The sequence below is a fragment of the Callithrix jacchus genome, chromosome 10, assembly GCF_049354715.1.
Source record: "Callithrix jacchus isolate 240 chromosome 10, calJac240_pri, whole genome shotgun sequence".
Classification (NCBI taxonomy): domain Eukaryota; kingdom Metazoa; phylum Chordata; class Mammalia; order Primates; family Cebidae; genus Callithrix; species Callithrix jacchus.
Window position 1 is genome coordinate 130937404 of NC_133511.1, and position 26823 is coordinate 130964226.

General features: G+C 55.6%; 1 protein-coding gene across 4 annotated transcripts in view; it reads right to left on the bottom strand.

Annotated features, from left to right (window-relative positions):
• Nucleotides 1-26823, bottom strand: part of AP2A2 (adaptor related protein complex 2 subunit alpha 2) — a 75037-nt gene that overhangs the window by 24598 nt on the left and 23616 nt on the right. For 2 of the 4 annotated variants that reach the window (XM_054241248.2, XM_078341803.1), the window contains exons 2-8: nucleotides 23697-23765; nucleotides 13512-13654; nucleotides 12618-12811; nucleotides 7494-7623; nucleotides 4241-4342; nucleotides 1239-1347; nucleotides 423-570 (exon numbers count right to left, since the gene is read on the bottom strand). In XM_054241248.2, the coding sequence (XP_054097223.1) occupies nucleotides 423-570; nucleotides 1239-1347; nucleotides 4241-4342; nucleotides 7494-7623; nucleotides 12618-12811; nucleotides 13512-13654; nucleotides 23697-23765 (895 nt within the window). Of the gene's footprint in view, nucleotides 1-422; nucleotides 574-1238; nucleotides 1348-4240; nucleotides 4343-7493; nucleotides 7624-12617; nucleotides 12812-13511; nucleotides 13655-23696; nucleotides 23766-26823 lie in introns of all 4 variants that reach the window. The other 2 variants (XM_054241247.2, XM_054241249.2) reach the window with 1 other exon arrangement.

Sequence of the window (26823 nt, forward strand, 5' to 3'; positions counted from 1 at the left end):
TCTCATTCTCACAGGACCCTAAAGCAAGTCTCCAGCACTGCCCTAGCACCCTGGACCCACCAAGTGCAGCTTCACGCCCAGCAAAGCCACAGGACACGTCTGCGCACACCTCCCGCCCTCCCCGTCTCCTCTCTGCTCCATCACACGAGAGGCCCATCAGGAGTGGGGATGCTCGGGGAAGGAGGAGAAGGCCCCTGTCGGGGATGAGACCATGGTCAGCTAAGCAATCCACAGTGAGCTCAGAGCAGGAGGGGCTGGCTGCAGAGAAAGAAGAAAGGAGTCAGGCAGGGAGCACACGGGCAGGATGAAGAAGAGGCCTGTGGACCGCATAAACTAGGCGTGATCCGCCCAGTCTCGTGCCAGTGAGAAGGAGCATGTGCGCGTGCACAAGGTGAAGGCGCCTCCGCAGACGGCCGACCCACCTGTCGTGGTGAATGATTAAGCTGATGGCCTCGAAGAGCACGGCGTTCTTGGCGTTGGAGTGCTGCACCTTCTTCGACTTGGGCGGTTCCTGGGCTTTGTTCAGGATGGTCTCCAGGCACTCCGTCAGGCGGCCTCGAACTGCGGGGTCTTCTGGGCAAGACAGAACGGTGCTCACCAGGCTCCCGTGGCCCGTAGCCCACCCCACCCCACCCTCCCACTGCACCCACGTATTGTGAGAGCATTTTTAATATTCACTCACATTTGTGTCCCCAGCTAGGAGCATTTACAAAACTGAAAAAGGCCGGGCACGGTGGCTCACACCTGTAATCCCAGCACTTTGGGAGGCTGAGGTGGCCAGATCACCTGAGGTCAGGAGTTCAAGACCAGCCTGGCCAACATGGTGAAACCCCATCTCTACAAAAATGCAAAAATTAGCCAGGCATGATGGCAGGTGCCTGTGATCTCAGCTACTCAGGAGGCTGAGGTGGTAGAATCACTTGAACCCTGGAGGCAAAGGTTGCAGTGAACTGAGATCACGCCAGCCTGGGCAAGAGAGGGACACTCCATCTCAAAAAGAAAGAAAACCTACTGCACAGATCTGATACTATCAAAGCACAAACAGACGCAAGCCCTAACAAAAGTATAGGCTCTGCAGTAACTCCATGAAAGCCAGGGCGCACGGCAGCACCAGCAGCAAGGCCCACGAATCAGGAGGCGGGGTCGGTAACACACTTCTTAAAGTCATCAACAAGCCACTTGAATCTGAGATAGGGAATCAGCTGGTGCAGCTTCAGGAGCCTCCGCCCGCGCATTACCTGGGGGTGGGTAGCACTGCAGCAGCCTCAGCAGTTTGACAGACAGCCAGGGAGCCGGGACAAAATAGTAAGTGTAATCCTGAAGATCTGTTGACGCGGACGTCACGATCTGTAAGAGCACAGGCAATGAGACACGACGCCCAGCACGAGTCCCCACTGCGGGAACCCAAGGAAAAGCCACATTCACTCCTCCAGTCAGGCCTGAGCTGGAAAAACGGTTTTGTTTCACACGCCAGGAGCGTCTGACACTGCTTGGGACCCCTCGGGGTCACTGTGAGAGGCGGCACACACGCCGCACAGCTGAATGGCAGCCCGAACTCAGTACAAGATACCACAGCACGTGGATTTGAATCTCCAGTCTTTCCTTTGTGCACTGGAACATGAATGAAACTTGGGCCGGTGCGGTGGCTCACGCCTGTAATCCCAGCTCTTTGGGAGGCCGAGGTGGGTGGATCACCAGGTCAAGAGATGGAGACCATCCTGGCCAACATGGTGAAACCTCGTCTCTACTAAAAATACAAAAATTAGCTGGATGTGGTGGTGCACGCCTGTAGTCCCAGCTACTCAGGAGGCTGAGGCAGGAGAACTGCTTGAACCCAGGAGGCGGAGGTTGCAGTGAGCTGAGATTGTGCCATTGCACTCCAGCCTGGAGCCTGGCGACGGACTGACATTCTATCTCAAAAAAAAAAAAAAAGAAAACTCAAGAGAGAGAGCACGCAAGGCATCTCAGAAGGAAGAAGTATACCCCCAAGAAGCTGGCACCCTGACCCAACCCCACAGCCCCTGGTCCCCCACAGGCCGCCCAGGCGCTGAGCTCGAGGAGGCATCTGCCCGCCTCACTCACATCCCATCTCTCTGTCCAACGTGGCCCTTGGCTTGGCAGATCCTCCATCAACCTCTTGAACAAACGACTATCACTACAACGTCCATCCATTTCCACTGACAGCCCGGTGACTCCTGCTTCCAGGAGGTCAGGGTAGTTCCTCCCTTCCTACAAAGCTCACATGTGAGACACTTTTAGGCTTTAGGTGAACCTATCCAGAAAAGTTCACCCTGACTCCTGCCCTAAGCTGAAATACACCATTCCAGACGGGGGTCACAGACACCTGCTGCAGGGAGGTGAGCTCTAGGCTTCCTGTCAAAGAGAGGGCTGAAAGGCACAAATGCAAAGCAGAAAAGGCAAGAATCACAGCACTTACGTGACAGAGACACAGCCAGTGGGAGCCGTCCCTCAAACACGTATGCAGCTAAAGCCAGGCTCACAGAAAAACGTATAGCCTTAAATGTACATATTTGAAACAAATATAAAGAGAAAGGCAACAAAAATTCATCTCAACCCAAAGGAAAGGAGGCTGGGAGCGGTGGCTCACGCCTGTCATCCCAGCACTTTGGGAGGCTGAGGCAGGCAGATCACCTGAGGTCAGGAGTTCAAGACCCAGCCTGGCCAACATGGCGAAACCTTGTCTCTACTAAAAATACAAAAATTAGCTAGACACGGTGGGGGGCGGGGGGGCGCCTGTAATCCCATCTATTTGGGAGGCTGAGGCAGGAGAATCACTTGAACCCAGGTGGAGATTGCAGTGAGACAAGATTATGATACTGCACTCCAGGCTGGGTAATGAGCAAGACACTGACTCAAAGAAAGAGAAAAAGAGGAAGAAAATATGCACATTTCTCCACTTATAAAGTAAACTGAATTCATAATCAGAAAGTTTCCCACAAAGAAAACTCCAGATTCAAACGGTTTTACCAGCTAATGATAGAAACTTTGGCAAACAGAGAAAGGAACTTCTCTGACGTGATCAAGCGTGCCAGCAACACAACATTCTAGAGCAGACGTCACACTCACAAAGACAAGACGACCCAGGGCAAAAATGGGTAAGAGTCTCAGGCCCGGCACAAAACAAGATACCCAAACAGCCAATCAACATGCAAAGGTCCTCAACCTCACTGATAATCAGGAAAAGGCAGATTTAAATCACAAGGAAGCAGACTGCGATGGTGACACCTGCAATCCTAGCAGTTGGGAGGCCAAGACAGGCGGACTGCCTGAGGTCAGGACTTTGAGGCCAGCCTGGCCAACATGGTGAAACCTCATCTCTACTAAAAATACAAAAATCAGCCGGGCGTGATGCTGCAGCCTATAATCCCAGCTACTCAAGAGGCTGAGGCGGAAGAATCTCTTGAACCCGGGAGGCCGAGACTGCACCACTGCACTCTAGCCTGGGCATCAGAGCGAAACTCTATGTCAAGAAAACAAAACAAAACAAAAATCCCAAGGGGCTAACACTAGCACGTGCTGTGCCCACGCCTCCTACTGCTGGGAAGGCCAGGCAGACCACACGGGAGGCTGGTCTGGCACCACCTGTCTCCTCAGGTTCAGGAGCTGCAGCCCCTAACTGAGCCACACCACATCTCAACAGACGCCCACAGCATCTCGTGTGCATGGAAACCAAGGGACAGCCAAGACTGCTCACGCTAGAGGGGACACAGTAGCCCCAGAGGACAAGGAGCTAAGTGTTCAACAGGACAGAGGTCAACTGCAGGGGTCAGTTCACACAACCGATTCTATGCAGCATCAGAAATGAACGTGTAACCGCTGCACACAAAACAAACACTTCACAACGTTGAACAAAACAAGAATGTGCGCTGCAGGTCCACCTACAAAAAACCCAAACACACAGCTCAACAGCAGGCGTCAGCGCACACGCCAGCCGGTGGGTCCCAAGGCAGAGCCAGCAGCGCCTGCCCGCGGGGGACACGGGCCCTGGGTGCCACCCCTCCTCCCGAGTGGTACTGGGTGCTCGCTCACACGACAGGAACAGGGAACTGGGCTCCGCACAGACGGAACAGCTCTGAATTAAGAAGAAGGTTGAAAGAGAAGCCAAGTGGGTTTTCACCCCGAATTTACAAACAGACCCCATGCCTTGTATTCTAAAAGTAAGCTAATAAATGAATGAGACAAAACCCACCCTCACTTATGCTCCCCCAGACAGACTTACTCTGCTTAGCCTAGAGACGGCCAGAGACACGGAGGTTTTAAACTCCTCTGGGTTCTTCTGTGCTAAAGTGGTGATCAGACTCGTGGCTGCAGTCACCACACCCTGAAAGAAAACGCACACACACAACAGTCAAAACACTGGAAGCTACACGCTCGTGTTAACTCATCTTCCAAACAAAACCTGAAGCCTACCAGCAACATGCCAGCAGCCCACGGCCACTTTGGCCTACTTGGAGAGACCGACAGCGTAGGTTTTCTTTGCCAGCCTCTCCTTAAAAGCTGGGAAACTCAGTTATGCTCAGCCCAGATCCCACCAGTGTGAAGAGCCAGAGGGCGGCGCTCGGCCACGCAGGTCAAGCCTGGGGCTGCACACGTGCTGCCCTCTCCTGGCCTGGCCTCCACTGTCGCCTGCACTCGTGCCTCTGATCTAATCATTCCAAGTTCACTGCAGCAGGAGACACCACCTTTAGACTGATTTAAATCTTTACAACCCAGAAGTGAGACCGCAGAAAAAAGCAGCTGAAGAAGTCCTTTTCCATTCTCCTTTTTGGAAAGTGGTCCTGGCAGTCACTGAACCACAGTCTGGATGAGGCCACCAGGCCCAGCACCCAAGTCCTCCCTCCATGCTATTCTGGCTCACTGAGAACAGATTCAGACCCCAGGGCACAAGGGGTCCTCCCCAAAGCACCAGGCAGCCCGTTACTGTCCCAGCACAAGCACTAGGGATTCAGTCACTCGCACCTCTTGAAAGAAGACTTTAGTTACACAAAGACGTTCTCCCACAAATACTTTAAATAAACGATACCTATTCACTCTGAAAAGGCAAACAGCTCAGGAAATGTCTACTTGCGCCAGCACAGTGGCTCACACCTGTAATCCCAGCACTTTGGGAGGCCAAGGCAGGTGGATCACCTGAGGTCAGGAGTTTAAGACCAGCCTGACCAACATGGAGAAACCCCGTCTCTACAAAAATACAAAATTAGCTGGGTGTGGTGGCAGGTGCCTGTAATCCCAGCTACCTGGGAGGCCAAGGCAGGAGAACTGCTGGAACCTGGGAGGTGGAGGTTGCAGTGAGCCGAGATTGCACCATCGCACTACAGCCTGGGCAACAAAATCGAAACTCAGTTTCAAAAAAAAACAATTAGCTGGGCATGGTGGTGCTCACCTGTAATCCCAGCTACTCAGGAAACCAAGGCAGGAGAATCCTCCTTGAACCCAGGAGGCAGAGGCTGGAGTGAACTGAGATCCCACCACTGCACTCCAGCCTGTACCACAGAATGAGACTCTGTCTCAAAAATAAAAAAGGAAACGTCTACTTGCAGGACGCATGCAATCCCCCCACCCCTCGCCCCACGTCTACCTGGACACACGCGATCCCCCCACCCCTCGCCCCACATCTACCTGGACACACGCAATCCCCCCACCCCTCGCCCCACGTCTACCTGGACACACGAAATCCCCCCACCCCTCACCCCACATCTACCTGGACACATGCAATCCCCCCACCCCTCACCCCGTGTCTACCTGAATGTATGCAATCCCCCCACCCCTCAACCCGCATCTACCTGAATGTATGCAATCCCCCCACCCCTCAACCCGCATCTACCTGAATGTATGCAATCCCCCCACCCCTCAACCCGCATCTACCTGAATGTATGCAATCCCCCCACCCCTCACCCCACACCCACCTGGACACACGAAATCCCCCCACCCCTCACCCCACATCTACCTGGACACATGCAATCCCCCCACCCCTCACCCCGTGTCTACCTGAATGTATGCAATCCCCCCACCCCTCAACCCGCATCTACCTGAATGTATGCAATCCCCCCACCCCTCACCCCGCATCTACCTGAATGTATGCAATCCCCCCACCCCTCACCCCGCATCTACCTGAATGTATGCAATCCCCCCACCCCTCAACCCGCATCTACCTGAATGTATGCAATCCCCCCACCCCTCACCCCGCATCTACCTGAATGTATGCAATCCCCCCATCCCTCACCCCGCATCTACCTGAACGTATGCAATCCCCCCACCCCTCACCCCACGTCTACCTGGACACATGCAATCCCCCCACCCCTCACCCCACGTCTACCCGGACACACTCAATCCCCCCACCCCTCACCCCACATCTACCTGGACACACTCAATACCCCCACCCCTCACCCCAAGTCTACCTGAATGTATGCAATCCCCCCACCCCTCACCCCAAGTCTACCTGGACACATGCAATCCTCCCACCCCTCACCCTGCGTCTACTTGGACACCTGCAATCCACCCACCCCTCACCCTGTGTCTACCTGGACACATGCAACCCTCCACCTGCACCCTGCGTCTACCTGGATATATGCAATCCCCCCACCCCTCACCCTGCATCTACCTGGACACATGCAATCCCCCCACCACTCACCTCGCGTCTACCTGGACACATGCAATTCCCCCACCCCTCGCCCTGCACATGGCTCCTGAGCCTGGTCAGGGTACAGCTCCTACAGCACAGCACTCTCCCCAGAGACCCGAGGTGCCTGTGCCCTCAGCCTTCCAAGGAAAAGGTGTAAAGAAACGGGTCTGATTGGTCTTCCTGTATTTCTCGGTGAGCAAAGTGCCTAGCTCATTAGGACGTCCCTCCCCTGAACAGAGACTGCAAGGGGCCTGGAAAGGGGCACACTCAGGACTTGACACGTGGCCCTAACCTGTGGCGGCAGCTGGTGCCGAGGCAACCTCGGTGTCTGCTCAGCGGCCTCCAGCCCTGGCCCTGCCCCCAAACCCTTTTCCCCATGGTGTCTCCTGTCCTAATCCACTCCAACCAGTCTCTCCACCAGGCCACCCTCGGGCTACAGGACCCATGGCTCGGCATAGCGTCCATGCCCACTCCAACCTGTCTCTCCACCAGGCCACCCTCGGGCTATGGGACCCATGGCTCGGCATAGCGTCCATGCCCACTCCAACCTGTCTCTCCACCAGGCCACCCTCGGGCTACGGGACCCATGGCTCGGCATGGCGCCCATGCCCACTCCAACCTGTCTCTCCACCAGGCCACCCTCGGGCTACGGGACCCATGGCTTGGCATGGCGCCCATGCCCACTCCAACCTGTCTCTCCACCAGGCCACCCTCGGGCTACGGGACCCATGGCTTGGCATGGCACCCATGCCGTGCTCAAGCCACATCTCTTCCCCCACCACCCCGCTCCAGGCCATCGCAAAGGTCACCTGGGGGAGCGGGATAGGGCACCAAGGCCAAGGGCACTTACCAAGTGCTGGTCGTTGAGCAGGTGCACCACCCGAGATGTCCAGTCGCCCATGGGGACAAGGTCGGGGGACGTCCGGTACAGGCGCAGCAAGCACAGGGCCGCGCTCTGCTTCACGCTGTCCATGGTGTCTCTGAAAGAGAGAAGTCAAGAGTCACTCTCGATGGCTGAATGCAGCGTGGAGCCTCATGGAGTATCCCGAGCCAGCTGGAGACGCTGCTGTGGGGCTGGTGCGGGGCCAGGACAGCTGGGACAGCATTCAGGGCAGGGCCGCTGCCGCCTGCCGAGGGCCACCTGGGGAGCAGCACACACGGGCCCCGCTGCAAAGGTCTCCCTGCCAACCTTCTCACCACCAAAACCACCAGCCAACCACACGCAGCTCACACTGTTCATTCACTGCTTCAACAGCAGCTTTTCGTTGTTGCTGTTACAACTACTAAGTAACCCACAATCACAACAGAAACGCGTGGAGCTCCCCGTCTCCTGGGTTATCCCCCCACAACACCGGCCCTCACCCCACCATGCCCGCCCTGAACAGCAGGCTGGAGCGCCCACGCCCTCACCCCACATGGTGGGAGGGGAGCTGGCGTGGCTCTCCTGCTCTGCAGTTGACAAGCATGTCCAGGGCACAGGTGTGCTCCATGCTCTGCTTACCCCCTTTGCCCTCCCGCCACCAGACTCTGCTGAGCAACAGAAACGTGACAGGGAGCCTGGAGTGGATGCCGTGAGCATGGCTGGAAAAGGGCCAGCCTGACCTCAAAGTGCCTCACAGAATCAGCCGGGACTCTGCCGGAAGGAAGAAAAGGCTGTAGGGACCACCTGTGCCTTCACCTTTAGCTTTTTATTCCTAAATCTCTCCCTATACCATGCCAAATAAAAATAACTTTGAGTGAAAACTCCATCTTTTGGGTGCAAACACCCCCTGAAGGAGGAGGAGGTACTGTCCCTCTTCCGCCTACCCCATCCTTACGGGATCAGCCCGGAGGAAAAACCGTGTGCCCACCCTGCCGTGTGTCCCTGTGGATGTGTGGCTTTGACCATGTTGGGGTGTGTCCCAGGCAGCTTCAGGACCCCAGCAGTCCTTCAGCACAGAGGAGCCAACCAGGATACATGCTCGTGGCTACAAATGCTGACACAGGAGGGCACCTAGCATGCCACTCCTCAGAGAGGAGAATGCACAAGGGCTGCGTCAGCTCACACGGGGGTGGGGGGTGGGACAGAGGGCCCCACCACTACTCTCCAGCGTAATCTCACATGGGGGGACAGAGGACTCCATGGCTACTCTCCAACATCAGCTCACACGGGGGCGCGGGGGTGGGACAGAGAGCCCCACCACTACTCTCCAGCGTCAGCTCACATGGGGGGACAGAGGACCCCACAGTGACCCTCCAGCGTCGGCTCACGTGAGGGGGTCCGAGGGCCCCAGGGCTACTCTGCATCTCCACATTGGTTCTCTTTCCACGAATTCCATCCATCCCAGCAGAAACACCTCCCCACCACTCTTCTGCCTTGGCCGGTGCCCCCCGTACCTACCTCTGGCCCTAGGAATGACCTGTCACTCATTCCTCAGCACCCACCCTGTCCTCTAGTCTCCAGGTGACACACACCAGGGGTCCTCCAACCACAGCACCTCCTTCCTGAGGACGGTTTTTTTTTTCTTTTTTTTTTTGAGGCAGAGTCTTATTCTGTTACCCAGGCTGGAGTGCAGTGGCGCAATCTCAGCTCACGGCAGCCTCTGTCTCCCAGGTTCAAAGCAATTCTCCTGCCTGTCTCCCAAGTAGCTGGGATTACAAGTGCCCACCAACACCACCACACCCAACTAATTTTTCTATTTTTAGTAGAGACAGGGTTTCACCATGTTGGCCAGGCTGGTCTCAAACTCCTGACCTTAGGTAGCCCGCCCACCTCGGCCTCCTGAGTGCTGGGACTACAGGCATGAGCACCTCGCCAAGCCCAAGCATGCTAGTTTGAATCATCAACTACTTCACTGGATTTCAACAATTGGCCCCTTACTTCAAGAAGGCCCATGGGTACCATGTTACCTGAGCTCTCGGAAGTAGGAGAACCCTGCCTGCGACCTCCATCCCCACGAGACCACTCAGGCACCACAACATGGGCCACCCACTCCCTTCCAGCCACAGACACTGTGCGCCAGCCTCTGGAGACCCCTCCTCATGGTGGCTCCTCCTTCCTCCGTCCCTGGCTCCTGCAGCAGGTCCTTGGTTCAGGGAGCACCTGCCCTGTCCATCTACACGTGCTGCGTCCATCTACGCGTGCCCCGTCCATCTATGTGAGCTCCGTCCATCTACGCGTGCCCCGTCCATCTATGTGTGCTCCGTCCATCTACGTGTGCCCTGTCCATCTACACGTGCTCCGTCCATCTATGCGTGCCCCATCCATCTACACGTGCTCCATCCATCTACGCGTGCTCCGTCCATCTACGCGTGCCCCGTCCATCTACGTGAGCTCCGTCCATCTACGCGTGCCCTGTCCATCTACGCGTGCCCCGTCCATCTACGCGTGCCCCGTCCATCTACGCGTGCCCCGTCCATCTACGCGTGCCCCGTCCATCTACGCGTGCTCCGTCCATCTACGCGTGCTCCGTCCATCTACGCGTGCCCCGTCCATCTACGCGTGCCCCGTCCATCTACGCGAGCTCCGTCCATCTACGCGTGCCCCGTCCATCTATGCGTGCTCCGTCCATCTACGCGTGCTCCGTCCATCTACGCGTGCCCCGTCCATCTACGTGAGCTCCGTCCATCTACGCGTGCCCCGTCCATCTACGTGAGCTCCGTCCATCTACGCGTGCCCCGTCCATCTACGTGAGCTCCGTCCATCTACGCGTGCCCCGTCCATCTACGCGTGCCCCGTCCATCTACGCGTGCCCCGTCCATCTACGCGAGCTCCGTCCATCTACGCGTGCCCCGTCCATCTATGCGTGCTCCGTCCATCTACGCGTGCCCCATCTACGCGTGCCCCGTCCATCTACGCGTGCCCCGTCCATCTACGCGTGCCCCGTCCATCTACGCGAGCTCCGTCCATCTACGCGTGCCCCGTCCATCTATGCGTGCTCCGTCCATCTACGCGTGCCCCGTCCATCTATGCGTGCTCCGTCCATCTACGCGTGCCCCGTCCATCTATGCGTGCTCCGTCCATCTACGCGTGCCCCGTCCATCTATGCGTGCTCCGTCCATCTACGCGTGCTCCGTCCATCTACGCGTGCCCCGTCCATCTATGTGTGCTCCGTCCATCTACGCGTGCTCCGTCCATCTACGCGTGCTCCGTCCATCTACGCGTGCCCCGTCCATCTATGTGAGCTCCGTCCATCTACGCGTGCCCCGTCCATCTACATGTGCTCCATCCATCTACGCGTGCCCCGTCCATCTACGCGATCTACGCGTGCCCCGTCCATCTACGCGTGCCCCGTCCATCTACGCGTGCCCCGTCCATCTACGCGTGCTCCGTCCATCTATGCGTGCTCCGTCCATCTACGCGTGCCCCGTCCATCTATGTGAGCTTCAGGAGTGGCCCTGTCTTGCACTCACGCACAGACACCCACCAAGCACCTACTAGGGACCTGGTACTGTTGAAGATGCTGGGTGTAAAGCGGCCGCCGCAGTGGACAGAAACCTCAGAGCACAGGGAGCTTCCACCCCAAAGGTGAAAACAGGCAATAAACAGGCAAGCAACAACCCTGGGGCAGGAGGGCAGGGGCCACAGCTGCGAGGTGGGATCCGCTGGACCTTCTGGCTGGTTCCGATCCCAAGTTCCACCCTCCCTCTCCCACACCAGCACTCTGATCATCTGAGCCTTCCTTCCATTTTGGGCACTGTTTTTGGGGCGCCCACCACATGCTCTGCCACCTGTGACGGAATGGCCTGAGGAGTGATGGTGCCTCCAGGCCCTCCGAGCTCCCCCGGCTCCGCAGCTCTGCTTCTCTCTGTCCTACTGTGCACCCACCCGTCTCTGAGCTCCCGCATGTCTGAATCTGTCTTCTCGGTGCTGTGCTACCGTCTCCTGCCTGCCCGGCTCCTCCCTGCCTCACAGCTGATGGGAGCCTGTCTCATTCTCTGTGGTGGGGCGTCCTGTGTAGTGTGGGGTGCAGCACAGCCCCCTGGTCTCTACCCACCAGATACCAGGGCACGCCCTCCACTCTGACAACTAAAACTGCCCCAAGACAGGACCCAATGTCCTCACAAAGCCAAGGTGGCCCAGGTGAGAAGCGGTCTAGGCCTGCTTTCCTCAAGCCTGCTCACCACCTTCTCTCTGCTCCTCACTGTACTGTGTAGTCCAGGTGGATGTCCTGTGGCCTCAGGCCTGGCTCAGCTGGATGGTACTGTGTGGGCTGTGGGTCACCAACTCCACAGGGCATCCTGGAACACGCAGGCAGGGGCCGGAACTGGGGCACAGACAGCCCAGGGCTGCTTTAAGCTCTTCCAGAGCTGGCGACTCAGCCCCACAAGGCTTCTCTCCAAGTGAACAAGGGATGGGACAGATGGCCCAGGGCACTCAGGTGGCGCTCAGTTCTCTGTGTGAAGCCCTCTGGAAAGAGCATGAGGAGGAGCTGCCCTGAGATGCATCGCTCCACCCCGTGCCCTGTGGGGCTTGGCTGTGGCTGGCAGGGTTTGGGTGTTCTTCTTTCATCTGGTTTTTGAATCTCAGTGGTACTGGGAAGGGAAAGTCTGGTTGCACTAATTTTCTTTGTTTTGGAGACAAGGTCTCGCTGTCGCCCAGGCTGGAGTGCAGTGGCATGAACACGGCTCCCCACAGCCTTGACTCCCTGGCCTCCAGCAACCCTCCTGCCTCAGCCTACCACACCTGTGAGTAGCTGGGACCACAGGAGCATGCCACCACATCTGGCTAATTTTTAAAAATTGTTTGTAGAGATGGGGTCTCCCTATGTTGCCCAGGCTGGCCTTGAACTCCTGGGCTCAAGCAATTCTCCCACCTTGGCCTCCCACAGTGCTGAGATGAGAGGCGTGAGCCACCGTGCCTGGCCTAAGCTTGTAATTCTGGATCTGACCTTAGGCTACCTCTCATCTCCCATGACACAAGATGGGGAGAGTGACAGTTCCTCAGCTAAGCAGCTGTGGAGCTGACGTATTTCACATGGGAGCCCGCACGTACCCGGCCACCAGGACCTTGGGGATCTCCCCGGCGAAGGCCTCGGCCATCTCCCGGCTGCCCACGCTGGCGATGCAGTGCAGGGCCAGGCCCATGAAGGTGGGGTTGCGGCTGGCCAGGTCGTTCTTGATGGCATTGTTGATGAGGCGGATGAGCTCGCTGTTGGAGTTCACCAGCACGGAGATGAAGAGGTAGCCCTGCTCCAAGAAGACAGGAGAACAGAGAGCGTGTGACCCTGAGTCCGCCTGCAGCTCGGAGTCACGCGACAAGCAGCCATGCACGTGATCAGGGGATCACGGCAGGACATGTTCAAAACATGCAGCAGACCCCAAAGCCTGCAGCAGATCCTGGCACCACCCAGGCACCCAGGATGCTGCTGTAGCAGCTGCGCCGCTCAGGACTCAGCAAGCATCTGCTGCGGTGGAACCAAGGCTCCCTGGGCTGTGACGCTGCCACGGCACAGCGTTCCTGCAGGACACAGCTGACTAGGAGGCCAGAAGCCAGAAGCCGACAGGAACCAGACTCCCAGGCACCAGCCACATCAAACACTGGACCGCCTGCAGCGCTCTCCAGACCGACCGGTAAGTCCTGAGACTCACGAAGTGGGTTGTAAAGAAAGCAGGAAGCGAAGGCCTGGCCACCTCGTCAGGAGAAGCACACGGAGGAGGAACCCTGCCAGGGCCTCAGGCTTCCTGAAGAGCATGCAGACTGGGCGGGAAAGGGGGCCCCAGGGTGTCAGCAGCAGGTGCTAACACAGGCTGGGCACACATCTCCATCTGCAGCAGACCCACGAGGCTCGTGTCAGATGTGAAAAGGTAGAAAAGGAGGCGGCGACCCTAAGGGGGCACAGGGCCTCAGTCCTGCCAGGCACATGCCTCTGCCTACAGCGATACTCACGATCTGCTTTTCGGTGTATCTGTTTGAACTCAGCAGGTTGACGGCCTCCATGTGTCCAAAGTCAATGTCATGACCAAGGAGAAAGATGAAGAGCAACTTGCAGACATACTTCTTTTTACTATAGCCATCAAGAGCCTTGTCACCTATGGAAAAGGTGGGGAAAAGGTTTACTCCAGGGGCAGAGGCAGGAAGAACAGAGAGCTGCGCAGCAGTGCGGCAGGTAGCAGGGGGCAGCCGGGCCAGGCAGGTGCCGCTGCAGACGCTGCTGAGCATGCAGAGCATTTCTAAACTCGTGGGACATGCCAGAATCCAGGTTTTCCACTTCCCTTTCAAATACAGGCACCAGAACATCTGTCAACAAGAGCTCTGCCCTCCCCGGACAACCCTGGCCAGGTGCAGCCCAACCAGCCTCACTCCAACCAGCCAAAATCCCACAGATGGCCCTGCCCCGTAGAGCTTGCAAACCCTGCCTTCAACCAGCAAGCTAGTCTCTGAAGTCAGTTTAATTTAGGCAGATGAACAGGGTAAATTACCGGCCACTTCCCAGCCATTCTACCGCAAACCAGCTAGTCACGAAAACAAAGCAGGCAGAGAGTCCCTAGGGCTTGTTTCTCCCTCATCACAGCTCGTCTGAGCGCCTCACAAGGGATCACCACAGGACAGGTTCAAAACATGAAAGTGGCAGAATATGAAACTGCAAAATATAAAACCAACCCTTAAAAAAATGGCCATTCCCTGGGCACGGTGGCTCATGCCTGTAATCCTGGCACTTTGGGTGGCCGAGGCAGGGGGAACACCTAAGATCAGGAGTTCAAGACCAGCCTGGCTAAGATGGTGAAACCCCATTTCTACTAAAAATATTTTAAAAATGGCTGGGCATGGTGGCGGGCACCTGTAATCCTAGCTACTTGGGAGGCTGAAGCAGGAGAATCACTGGAACCAGGGGTAGAGGTTGCAGTGAGCTAAGATCACACCAATGCCCAGCAGCCTGGGCAACATGAGGGAAACTCCGTCGCAAAAAAAAATAAAAAATAAAAAAGGCTGCTCTGTACAGCACTAGGAGTTCCTATCCCAGAGATGTGGGAGAGGCGGGCAGTGCCCCTCAGAGCCAGCCTTCAGCAGGCTGTGGAGGCAGTGGGAAAGGCAGCCTCGTGCACACCGGGCCTCCAGGGAGACTCTGCTGCCCTAGCGTGGAGGGACACAGGCTGGAAGACGGCCCAGCCATGCTGGCTGCTCTGCCTGCTTCTTGTGAAGGGCTGGGCACTCACACCTCCGTGGATGAATGCTGGCCAGCTTCTCAGGCTATGCAGAACACAAAGAGGCCAGGCTTCCCGGGGAATGGTGCCTCACAAGTCAGCCAGTCAGGGGGATGCTGCATTCTGAGGGGCTCATGAGAAACCCCCTCCTTGTCAGCAGCAGACCCGACCTGGTTCCAACCTCCCTACTGACCCACTTATCTGCTGGCTGTGCCCAAGGGGTGCCAGCACACATGTTCTCAGTGCCCAGCCTACGAGAGAGCACATGCGTTCTCAGTGCCCGGCCTGTGACAGAGGGCACACATATTCTCAGTGCCCGGCCTGTGAGAGAGGGCACACGCGTCTCAGTGCCCGGCCTGTGAGAGAGGGCACTCGTGTCTCAGTGCCCGGCCTGTGAGAGAGGGCACACGCGTCTCAGTGCCCGGCCTGTGAGAGGGCACACGTGTCTCAGTGCCCGGCCTGTGAGAGAGGGCACACGTGTCTCAGTGCCCGGCCTGTGAGAGAGGGCACACGTGTCTCAGTGCCCAGCCTGTGACAGAGGGCACACACGTTCTCAGTGTCCGGCCTGTGAGAGAGGGCACACACGTTCTCGGTGCCCGGCCTGTGACAGAGGGCACACATATTCTCAGTGCCCGACCTGTGAGAGAGGGCACACGTGTTCTCAGTGCCCGGCCTGTGAGAGAGGGCACACGCGTCTCAGTGCCCGGCCTGTGAGAGAGGGCACACGTGTCTCAGTGCCCAGCCTGTGACAGAGGGCACACATGTTCTCAGTGCCCGGCCTGTGAGAGAGGGCACACATGTTCTCAGTGCCCGGCCTGTGACAGAGGGCACACATGTTCTCAGTGCCCGGCCTGTGAGAGAGGGCACACATGTTCTCAGTGCCCGGCCTGTGACAGAGGGCACACATGTTCTCAGTGCCCGGCCTGTGAGAGAGGGCACACGTGTCTCAGTGCCCGGCCTGTGAGAGAGGGCACACACGTTCTCAGTGTCCGGCCTGTGAGAGAGGGCACACACGTTCTCGGTGCCCGGCCTGTGACAGAGGGCACACATATTCTCAGTGCCCGGCCTGTGAGAGAGGGCACACGCGTCTCAGTGTCCGGCCTGTGAGAGAGGGCACACATGTTCTCAGTGCCCGGCCTGTGAGAGAGGGCACACACATCTCAGTGCCCGGCCTGTGAGAGAGGGCACACGCGTCTCAGTGCCCGGCCTGTGAGAGAGGGCACACATATTCTCAGTGCCCGGCCTGTGAGAGAGGGCACACATGTTCTCAGTGTCCGGCCTGTGAGAGAGGGCACACGCATCTCAGTGCCCGGCCTGTGAGAGAGGGCACACACAGCTGAGCACAGGCTTCGCAACAGAGATCTTTCCACTGGAAAGCCCAGCACCATGTCTCCTCCCAGCCCAGATTCCATCACCTGCTGGAAGCCACCATGGACAACCACAGCCAAAAATACTGCGTGACCTCCTCCTGCCTCCGGACTTTTCCCTGTCACTCACTCAAAGCATCTCAAAGGAACAAAATGACCAACAGCCCGACTGGGCGGAGTTCTGTGGGACGCAGACGCAGGTGCAGACGGGGCTCCCTCCCAGAAGAGCCGACTGGCCTCTGCTCCTGCAGGACCCCAGGCGCGGCACTGCTCTAGAGCTTCCGGGCGCTGGGAAACAGGCCCACCTTCAGAGGCTGAGCCCACCAGACAGTCCGCTGCTCACGTGGCGGTGTGCGCATTCCTGACCTAACCCGGGGCTGCAGCAAACAAGCAGTGATGCTCGTTCCACACCCTCGCCGGCCTCGGTGGGGCAGACGAGCTCACCAGCTCCCATGACAGGTGCCTGGATGCATCTGGCATGTGTCACCTGGGCACGGAGGGCACATGAGGAGTAGGTCTAATGCCCTCACACAGATCCGCCAGGTGAACCACAGGGATTCAGACCCAATCTCTGACTCCAAAATTCACCACCCAGACAAAGCACCGTTGTGCCAGGGGCGAGCTACTGCCTTCCCACGCCACACGAACCCCGAACCCTCCACTGCACACTCTGCCTCTGCAGGGAGCCTCTGTGCCTTCCTCAGTCACACTTTCTCAGCAGAAGGCACTGGGAGGACATGGGTGGATTTCCCACGCCACACGAACCCCGAACCCTCCACTGCACACTCTGCCTCTGCAGGGAGCCTCTGTGCCTTCCTCAGTCACACTTTCTCAGCAGAAGGCACTGGGAGGACATGGGTGGATTTCCCACGCCACACGAACCCCGAACCCTCCACTGCACACTCTGCCTCTGCAGGGAGCCTCTGCGCTTCCTCAGTCACACTTTCTCAGCAGAAGGCACTGGGAGGACATGGGTGGATTTCCCACGCCACACGAACCCCGAACCCTCCACTGCACACTCTGCCTCTGCAGGGAGCCTCTGTGCCTTCCTCAGTCACACTTTCTCAGCAGAAGGCACTGGGAGGACATGGGTGGATTTCCCACGCCACACGAACCCCGAACCCTCCACTGCACACTCTGCCTCTGCAGGGAGCCTCTATGCCTTCCTCAGTCACACTTTCTCAGCAGAAGGCACTGGGAGGACATGGGAGGATAAAGGCTGGAGCAGGATCAGAGGGTGTGAGGCCATGAGGCCACAGGTGAAGCCTGCGATCCACACGTGACCTCACAGCCTCAGCCTGGCCACAACCTTCCCATGAGCCTTTCGACGTGACTGTGGTGCCCAGAGGGCTCCTTGACTACGCCAGCCCTCAGATTCCCTCTGCAGCCCCCATGCAACTGGCTAAGGATGGCCAGCACCTGGCCTGCCCGCACCAGCAAACTTCCCTGCTATCCGGTAGACTGGGTTTCCCTTTGCTCCAAGCCAGTCCAGCTCCAGCTCTCAAGAGGGGCCTCTCCACAGCTGCCCTGGGGACTGTCTTCAGCCCCCCGGGGGGCCATACGCAGTTCCTTCTATCTCAGAGTCATTCTATCAGAGCGCAGCAATTCTTTATGAGAAGCCTCCCTCTTCAGCCCACCGTGAAGTCCACCTCTCCTGAAAGGACCCAGATCATAGAGCCTCGAAACGTGAGTTTCAGTCCTGGGCTAGGGTCGCTTCTCTTGTTGAGCTGAACTTTAGCATTCAAGGAGGAGGGCAACGGGAGTGCCTTCTCCCTGGTTTGCGCAGATCAGAGGAGAGAACGGCTGGGAAGCCTCATCCCAAACCCTAAAACTATCACAATTAAGGAAGGGCTCCTACCTGAAAGGTGCAGCCACTTGCCTGTCCTGTGGTCTCAGACACATTCCTTAACCTCTCTGAGCCCAACTTCCTCAGCAGGTCATAAAAATGAAACGGCACAGCACACACGGAGCTTCAGGTGTATGGGGCAACGTAAGGTCACAACACAGGTTCGTCAGCGCCATCTTCCACTGACTCATCAGATGCATACAGACTTCACAGATGCTAACATGTGACAAAATGCCCACCTCAGAAGGACTGAAACCTGCTTGCTGCTTTTTTTTCGAGATAGTCTTGCTCTGTCAATCAGGCTGGAGTGCAGTGGTGCAATCTTAGCTCACTGAAACCTCCATCTCCCAGGTTCAAGAGATTCTCCTGCCTCAGCCTCCCAAGTAGCTGGGACTACAGGTACCAGCCACCACGCCCAGTTAATTTTTATATTTTTGGTAGAGACAGGGTTTCACCATGTTGGCCAGGCTGCTCTCAAACTCCTGACCTCAGGTGATCCGCCTGCCTTGACCTCCCAGAGTGCTGGGATTACAGGCGTGAGCCACTGTGCCCAGCCTGAAACCTGGTATTTTTTAATAACAAAATATCAAGCAGAATAGTGAGTTGGGAACCAGAGCCTTCAGGCGTTCTCTCGACCTGCAAATTGGGAAGAGGGACCCTGACTGGTCACCAGCCATCTGGTCAGAGGCACTGCTGGCTCCACACCCTCCAGCCCCAGAGCCTACACAAGGCCCACACCCTCAGGGGCAGGGTGGGGCTCCTTCCACCTCCTCACCAGTGCACAGCAGCCCCAACAAGTGTGTGGGACAAGGCAGCTGCTCAGTCAGTTCCTGCCAATTACATCAAGGAATTGATAATCAAGCACACCAACAGTGAAATGAAAAACAGGCTACCCAAGTGAAAAAGAAAAAAATATTCTGTCTTGAGACAAGGTCTCGCTCTGCCACTCAAGCTGGGGTGTAGTGGTGTGGCCACGGCTCACTGTAGCCTCGACCTCCTAGGCACAAGTGATCCTCCAACCTCAGCCTCCCAAGCAGCTGGGACCACCAGTGTGTGCAACCACACACGGCTAATTTTTCGTGCTTTTAGTAGGGACAGGGTTTCACCACACTGCCCGGGCTGGTCTTGAACTCCTGAGCTTAAGTGATCTGCCTGCCTCAGCCTCCCACAGTGCTAAGATTATAGGCATGAGCCACAGCACTGGCCTATTTTGCACATCAATGAGCGCTACCTGGGAAACTCCTGAAGACGATCAATAAGAAGAATTTACCAGCCAGGTACAGTGGCTCACTCCTGTAATCCCACCATTTTCGGAGGGTTCACTCAAGGTGGGCAAGTTCACCTGAGGCCATGAATTCATGACCAGCCTGGGAAACGGTGAGACCCCATCTCCACGAAAAGCTTTAGAATTTGCCAGGCATGGTGGTGCACACGTGTGGTCCTAGCCACTCAGGAGGCTGAGGCAGGAGGATCACGTGAGCTCAGGAGATCAAGGCTGCAGTGAATCAGAATCATGCCACAGCCCTCCAGCCTGGGCAATAGAACAAGATCCTGTCTCTTTGAAAAAGAAAAAAAGAAACGACCATGTCTCTGTGGAATATGGTGACCCAACAGTTGCTTTTAGAGACGGAGGGCACACCCGGGAACATCCCAGTGACCCCCCTGGGCTCCCTCGAGCACAGCAGGTGCGCAGAGCACTGAAGCCCTACCTGTGAGTCTGCAGGAGGAAGGGCCGCCGTGCAGACACCACCAGACCTGGCAGGGCCTGCTCTCTATGGCTCTGCTCCGGCCCACACCATGCAAAGCACATCCTTGCCATAGCAGAGCGAGGAAGAACCCAGAGGGAGTCCCCTTAACACAGGGGTCGGGACAGGCATGAACCCTTCAGTCCACACACCTCAGGTCACACATCAGAAGGCCACGCCTAACATCCCTCATTAAAGGATCAAAATCTCAGGGAAGCCATCTGAGCCTACAGTTTTCTTAATGGCAAATGCATACAGCCTCAACTCTGAACTTCACAGTACCACTGAAGAAACTCCACAGACAGACATGACTATTAGACACACATATGGGGGGTGACCCTCCCTCTCCCCGTTCCGGCCCATGTCCTCCTCCACATCTCCACACTTTCACCTGGGGAGTGACCCTCGCCTCTCCCCCTTCCTGCCCTTCTCCTCCACGTCTCCACATTGTCACCTGGGGAGTGACCCTCACCTCTCCCCCTTCCTGCCCTTCTCCTCCACACTTTCACCTGGGGAGTGACCCTCACCTCTCCCCCTTCCTGCCCATGTCCTCCTCCACGTCTCCACACTGTCACCTGGGGAGTGACCCTCGCCTCTCCCCCTTCCTGCCCTTCTCCTCCACACTTTCACCTGGGATTATTTCCTTTGGAATTCCCTTTAGCACAGGCCTTCTGCTAGGAAATTCTTTCCACTTCTGTATTCAGCAGGTATTTTTAGCTGATTCTTAAAAGGTACTGGTGTTGGGTATGGATTCTTTCCCGGTTGTAGCTTTCCCCACATTTTGGGGGTGTGGAGAGCGCCCCATGCCAGGAGTTCCAGCAGCGAGTCAGGAACAGCACAGGCTCGCTGCCACTTCACTCTGCCCTAAAGGGATTCTGTGGATGAGGCTTCAGCTCAGCATGGAAAGGGTCTCCAGGCTTTGACTTGGAGCCTCTGGACAAGGCTCCTCAGCCCTGCTACTGACACCTTCGCCAAAGCCTCTGCTGTGGGGCCACTCTATGCACTCGGGGTGTTTAACAGGTCCACAAGTGGACCCACCTAGTTACGACAACCAAAAGTGTCTCCTAGGGGCTGGGCGCAGTGGCTCACGCCTGTAATCCCAGCACTTTGGGAGGCCGAGGTGGGTCAATCCCTTGAGCCCGTAAGTTTGAGACCAGCCTAGGTAACATGGCAAGACCCCATCTCTACACAACTTTTTTAAATGTTAGCTGGGCATGGTGGTAAGTGCCTGTGGTCCCAGCTACTTGGGAGGCTGAGGTGGGAGGACGGCTTGAGCCCAAGGGGTTGAGGCTGCAGTGAGCCGTGATCGCACCACTACACTGGGCAGCCTGGTCAACACAGCAAGATCTTGTCTCAACCAATTAATAAATCAATAAACAATCCATCATTTTCAGCAAAAGGGTTGGTCTAAGTCAGCAGTGCTCATGCAGTGGCCTCATGCCACATGTGGTCAGTCAGTGAGCCTCTGAGACAGCCAGTCCAAAGAGTGGCTCACCCTAAGTGTGACACACACACCAGACTCCAAAGACTTGGTATAAAATAACTCAGTACGTGCTTTTTTTTTTGCTTTTCTGAGATGGAGTCTCACTCTGTCACCCAGGCTAGAGTACACCGGCTTAATCTTGGCTCACCGCAACCTCTGCCTCCCAGGTTCAAGCGATTCTCCTGCCTCAGCCTCCCAAGCAGCTGGGATTACAGGCATGCACCACCACGCCTGGCTAATTCTTTTATTTTTAGTAGAGACAGGGTCTCACCATGTTGGTCAGGCTGGTCTCAAACTCCTGACCTCAAGTGATTCAGCCACCTTGGCCTCCCAAAGTGCTGGGATTACAGGCATGAGCCACCACAACCGGCCATTTTTCTATTGATTACGTGACAATGATATTTTAGATATATTAGACTAAATAAAATATAGTATTCACTTCATTTTTCAACGAGGATGCCAGAATATTGAGGCCTATGAATGTGACTGATGCGCCATTCCTACTGAGCAGCACAGCTCTAATCAGCTCATCTACCCACAGCCGGCAGGGGAGGCTTCAGGCAGCAGTTTCTTAAAAACAAGTAGATTTTCTTCTGTGTCTGCTGCCACAATCCAGGGCATGCACGTGCTCAACAAAAGCCAACAGATCTTGGTTGGGGGGGAGGGGGGGGCGCCTTCCCTATCTAGGACAGCCAGGCAGACATGAAGTCTCCTTTAGTCCCAAAACATTTACAGAGAGAGCCTGTAATTTTTTTTTTTTATTGAGACAGAGTCTAGCTCTGTCATCCAGGCTGGAGTGTAGTGGCGTGATCTTGGCTCACTACAACTTCCACCTCCTAGGTTCAAGGGATTCTCCTGCCTCAGCCTCCCAAGTAGCTGGGACTACAGGCACGTGCCACCACACCCGGCTAATTTTTTTGTATTTTTAGTAGAGACGGGGTTTCACAGTGTTGGCCAGGATGGTCTCCATCTCCTGACCTTGTGCTCTGCCCACTTCAGCCTCCCAGAGTGTTGGGATTACAGGCGTGAGCCACCGCACCCAGCCGGTACTGGTTTCTTTTCAAGCAGTTTCTATGTACGTCCTCATTTCCTCACAATTAGCACAGCAGGGCAGATCCCGTTCAGTGGAGGCCCGGTGATGCCAAGAGTGAGGCTGGCTGGCAGGGGCCGGCTTTGTCAGTGTCATGCTCCCCCAGGCTGAGAGCCATGACTGAGCAAGAAGGTGCCAGGACCCAGCCCTTTCAGCCCAGTGCCACCGCCTCCAACCGGCAACCTGGGCTCCCACACTCCCCAGTGGGCAGGTGGTGGTGACGGTAGATCTGAGTCTCCATCTGCTTCCGCCCTTTACTTTTCACCTGTGTCACTCTCCAGTACATCTTCTGCACACAGCCCCATTTCAGAATCCACATCCTAGAGAACCCAACTTGAGATCTGTGGTTTCCCCATTTTACAGTTGAGAATAGACATGCAGGCTGGGTGTGGTGGCTCACGCCTGTAATCCCAGCACTGTGGGAAGCCGAGGCAGGTGGATCACTTGAGTTCAGGAGTTCTAGACCAGCCTGGCCAACATGGTGAAATTCATCTCTACTAAAAACACAAAAATTAGCCAGTCGTGGTGGCAGGAGCCTGTAATCCCAGCTACTCGGGAAGCTGAGGCAAGAGAATCATTTGAACCCAGGAGGCAGAGGTGAGCTGAGATCGCACCACTGCACTCTAGCCTAGCCAACAGAGCGAGACTCCATCTCAAAAAAGAGAGAGAGGAAAGAAAACACTGGATATTTTCTCAAGCCCTCAAAAAGCACCCATCCCATGAAACTCCAGGAGTCCCCAAGCTGTCTTCTGCCTGTCCCTCCAGTCCTACAGGGGTCAGGCTCAGCCCTCTCCCCGACTCACTGTGGCTGGGTAATTTCAGCTACACCGTGGCTGAAGTATGCCCAGGGAGGTGGGCCAGGCGTCAAACCTGTAAAAATTAACTAAAAAACTAAGGCTTGAAGGATTAACTGGGCTTTCACAAATGTCCCAAGGACTGAAAACTAGATCTCTACAATTCTTCAAGGATGTTCGGGGAAGGCACTCAGCGCACACGGGCTCACAGAGAGGCCGTCCACCGAGGTGGGTCAGCAGCAAGCGTTCGGTGGCGCCTTGCGCACAGCGCCTCCCGTAGCCGGTGTTTGTCCTCTGAACCCCCAGCACACTGGCCTGGTGGCTAAGGCTGCGGCAGGCAGCCAGGCATGGGACCAGTGCGTTCCAGCTCCAGGAAGAGACCAGACACCAGGAGGGCCGCCCCACCTAAGCAGCTCCACACACGCCCTTCAAGAAGAGCAGCCAGCGGCTCCATCCCAAACATTTCCTAATTCTGGCAGAGCCCTGACAGAAACTGAGAACTTCACTCAGGTGTGGGGGGAAGAAAAGACGGTATTAAAAGATCGGGTTCTTACTAGAGAAAATTGACAGCAGGACATTGCGTGGAAAGGTTAAACACACTTACCTTTAAATTTTGATCTGATATTTGCCAGTTCCTTGTTTATCCTCTTTATTTCTGCTTCTTTACTTTTGCCTAAAAAAATAACAAAAAGGCGTTTTTATTTTAACTGATTTCTAAAGAAACACCACTTCCCTGGTAAGACCAACACTCAGAACTCAGGAACGGGATGAAGCCCCCATTTGAAGGCAGGAGAAAAGCCAAAGCAGACACCTGCCTCCAGCCCAGAGCGGCAGGAAGAAGCAGTGGCAGGGCCGGGCCAGGGCCAAGCTGAGGGGCATGCCCAGGTCAGCACAGCCAGGGAGCAAGCCCTGAGCCCTCCGGCCAGCCGCTGCTACCCAGCACCACTTCTAATTCTGCCTTTTCACCAAGTTCGGAACTCAGAATACCTGCTGGACGTCTGCCATAATAAATCATCATCAGCTAGTAATACAGCGGTTTATCCTACAATTGACTTTCACTGCCAGAGGTCCTAAGAGTACACAGTTTTGCTACCGTAGGCTTCCAATTCCCTCTCATAACGTTCACCTCCACAGTTTCTTCCTGGATCAACAGCAGTCGCCAAACAGACGCAGCCTCTGCACACGCAGCATTCCAGATTCAGCTGAGATGTGCCCATGAAATAAGGGCTGGGCCCAGCAGCCTGCCTCCCCTGTCATCATGGACTCAATGTTTCCGTCTCACAAAGCTCGCATACTGAAGCCCTAACCCCAACGTCTACCTGAAGATGGGACCTTTGGTTTAGATGAGGTCATGAGGTGGGCCCTCATGATGGGATGGGATTAGCATGCCTATATGAAAAGTCCCCAACAGACACAGTTAGGTGCCAGTATCATTAATAATATCAGGAGTGCTCCCACCTACAGGCCCAAAGGCAGGCTTCTAGCCAAAGCAGGAAAGACTGATCTATTTACCTATTATAAAATCTAGTTATTCAAAATAGTCTTTCTTTTTGGCTTATCCATCCCCAATGGCAATCAAAATATCTGAATTTACACATTTCAGTTTGATGTCCCTTATCTGAAAGCAGAAGCCCAGGATTTGTAATTTTTGATAGTCGTAAAATGACGGGATGTCACAGCTACAGGTGCCTTGGTCTGCTCGGGCTGCCGTGACAAAATAGCCCGGACTGGGTGGTGGAAACAGAAGTTTATCTCCTGAGTACTGGCAGCTGGAAGTCTGTGACCCATGTGCCGGCGGTGGTGGAAACAGAAGTTTATCTCCTCACAGCCCCGCGGGCTGCTTTCTGGTGAGGGCTCTCTTCCTGGCTTGCAGACCACTTTCTATGTGCTCACGTGGCCTTTCTTTGATGCACGCTTATGAAGAGAGCACTCACTGTCATCTTCCATTAGGAACCCACCCTTATGACTTCACTTGACTTGAATTGCCTCCTAGAAGCCCGATCTCCAAATCCATCACCCCGGGGTTAGAGCTTCAGCATATGAACTGGGTGGAGCCAGGGAGGCAACTCAGTCCATAGCAAGAGGGAACCTTCAAGGCAGACTGATGCATTTGCTCCCTCACTATCCACGGAGCACCCACAACTGCCCACACGCTGTGCTGGGAACCAAGGCACAAGGACAAGCAAACACAGACACGGTCTCAGCTCCCCCACAGAAGACACAGCCTGGCAGAACACCGTCACTGATCAAGCAGTCGCATGCCTATTTAATTACCATGTACCGTGTAAGGAAAGCACCGTGTAATGAAACTAGGCAGGATTATGACAGAGGGAGAAAGTCTGGGCTGCAGGGCAAACAGTTGTTGGTAGGAACATGAGGGTTTTCCTACAAAATCTGACAAGTCCCCTTTCCTAATATCCAGTTGTGGTATCATATGTACATACAGGCTTTCATCCACAGTTCCCGGCTCATAACCCCCCGCCCCCCGCCAATCTTATTTTTCCCCAAGGCAGGCCCTAAGACCAACAATAGACTCTATCCTCCCCCCACCTTTCTGTCTTGGAGCTGGCCATAAGTAAATTCTCTGACCTACTCTGTCTGACTGTGGGTCACAAGACCCCCATTTCAGAAGGGGCCGTGCCGCACGCCCTGGAGGAAGGAATGCCGCAGAGAGGCTGGGAAGAATCTGCACAGACAGGCCCTGCTGGGTTCAAACCACACCCTTCCGGTCCAGTCCCATTTGTACACAGCTGTCACTCATGCCTATCCAATGAAGTCTCCATAAAAGGCCCAAGAGGACAGGGTTTGGGGAGTGTCCGGACACCTAAGCACCTGGGGGCTCCTGGAGGGACATGGAGCGGCCGCACCCCAGGCATCACTTCATCCCATCCTTCGTACTAGCCTTTACGATCAAATAAACATGTTTCCCTGAGTTCTGTGAGCCACTCTAGCAAACTAATCGAACCCAAGGAGGCGGTGGTGAGATCTCCATTCACAGCCTGTAGCCCAAGAGCACAGATCACAGCATGAGGCTTCTGACTAACATCAGAAGTAGGGGGCAGTCTTGGGACTGCCCTGTGAGATTTGACACTATCTCCAGGTAGACTGTGTCAAAACTGAATTGGAGGACACCCCGCTGGTGCCCGCTGCAGAACTGATTGCTTGCTTGCTTGCTGATGGGGAGAACTCCCCACATATTTTGGGGTCACAGAAGTCTTCTGTGTTGTAGTGGGACAGCAGAGGAATAATAGCTCGAGGTCTTTTCTCAGCTCACACCCATGAAGTTTGGGAATTCTCCATTGTACAAAAGAGGCAAAAAGCACATTAGACGTGACAAACTTCCAGTACACCCTAAATCTACTGCTAAATGGCCCAGGCTCAACAAACACTCACATGTAAGTCACAAGCCAGGCATGGGTAGAGAGGAGACCACATGGAGCCTAGCTCTACCTGAACCACCTGGGAAAACTGAGCCTAAAGAGTACAGGGGATTTTAATAGGGACACACGTTTATCAAGTACTGTAAAAACACAGCTATGAATCACACAGGGTAAGGTGAGTTGTGTGCAAAAAGTTTGTGCACATTTAAGTCACTTTTTATTCTTATTTTTTATTAAAAAAAAAAACGAAAGCCAGGTGCGGTGGCTCACGCCTGTAATCCCAGCACTTTGGGAGGCTGAGGCAGGTGGATCACCTAAGGTAGGGAGTTCAAGACCAGCCTGACCAACATG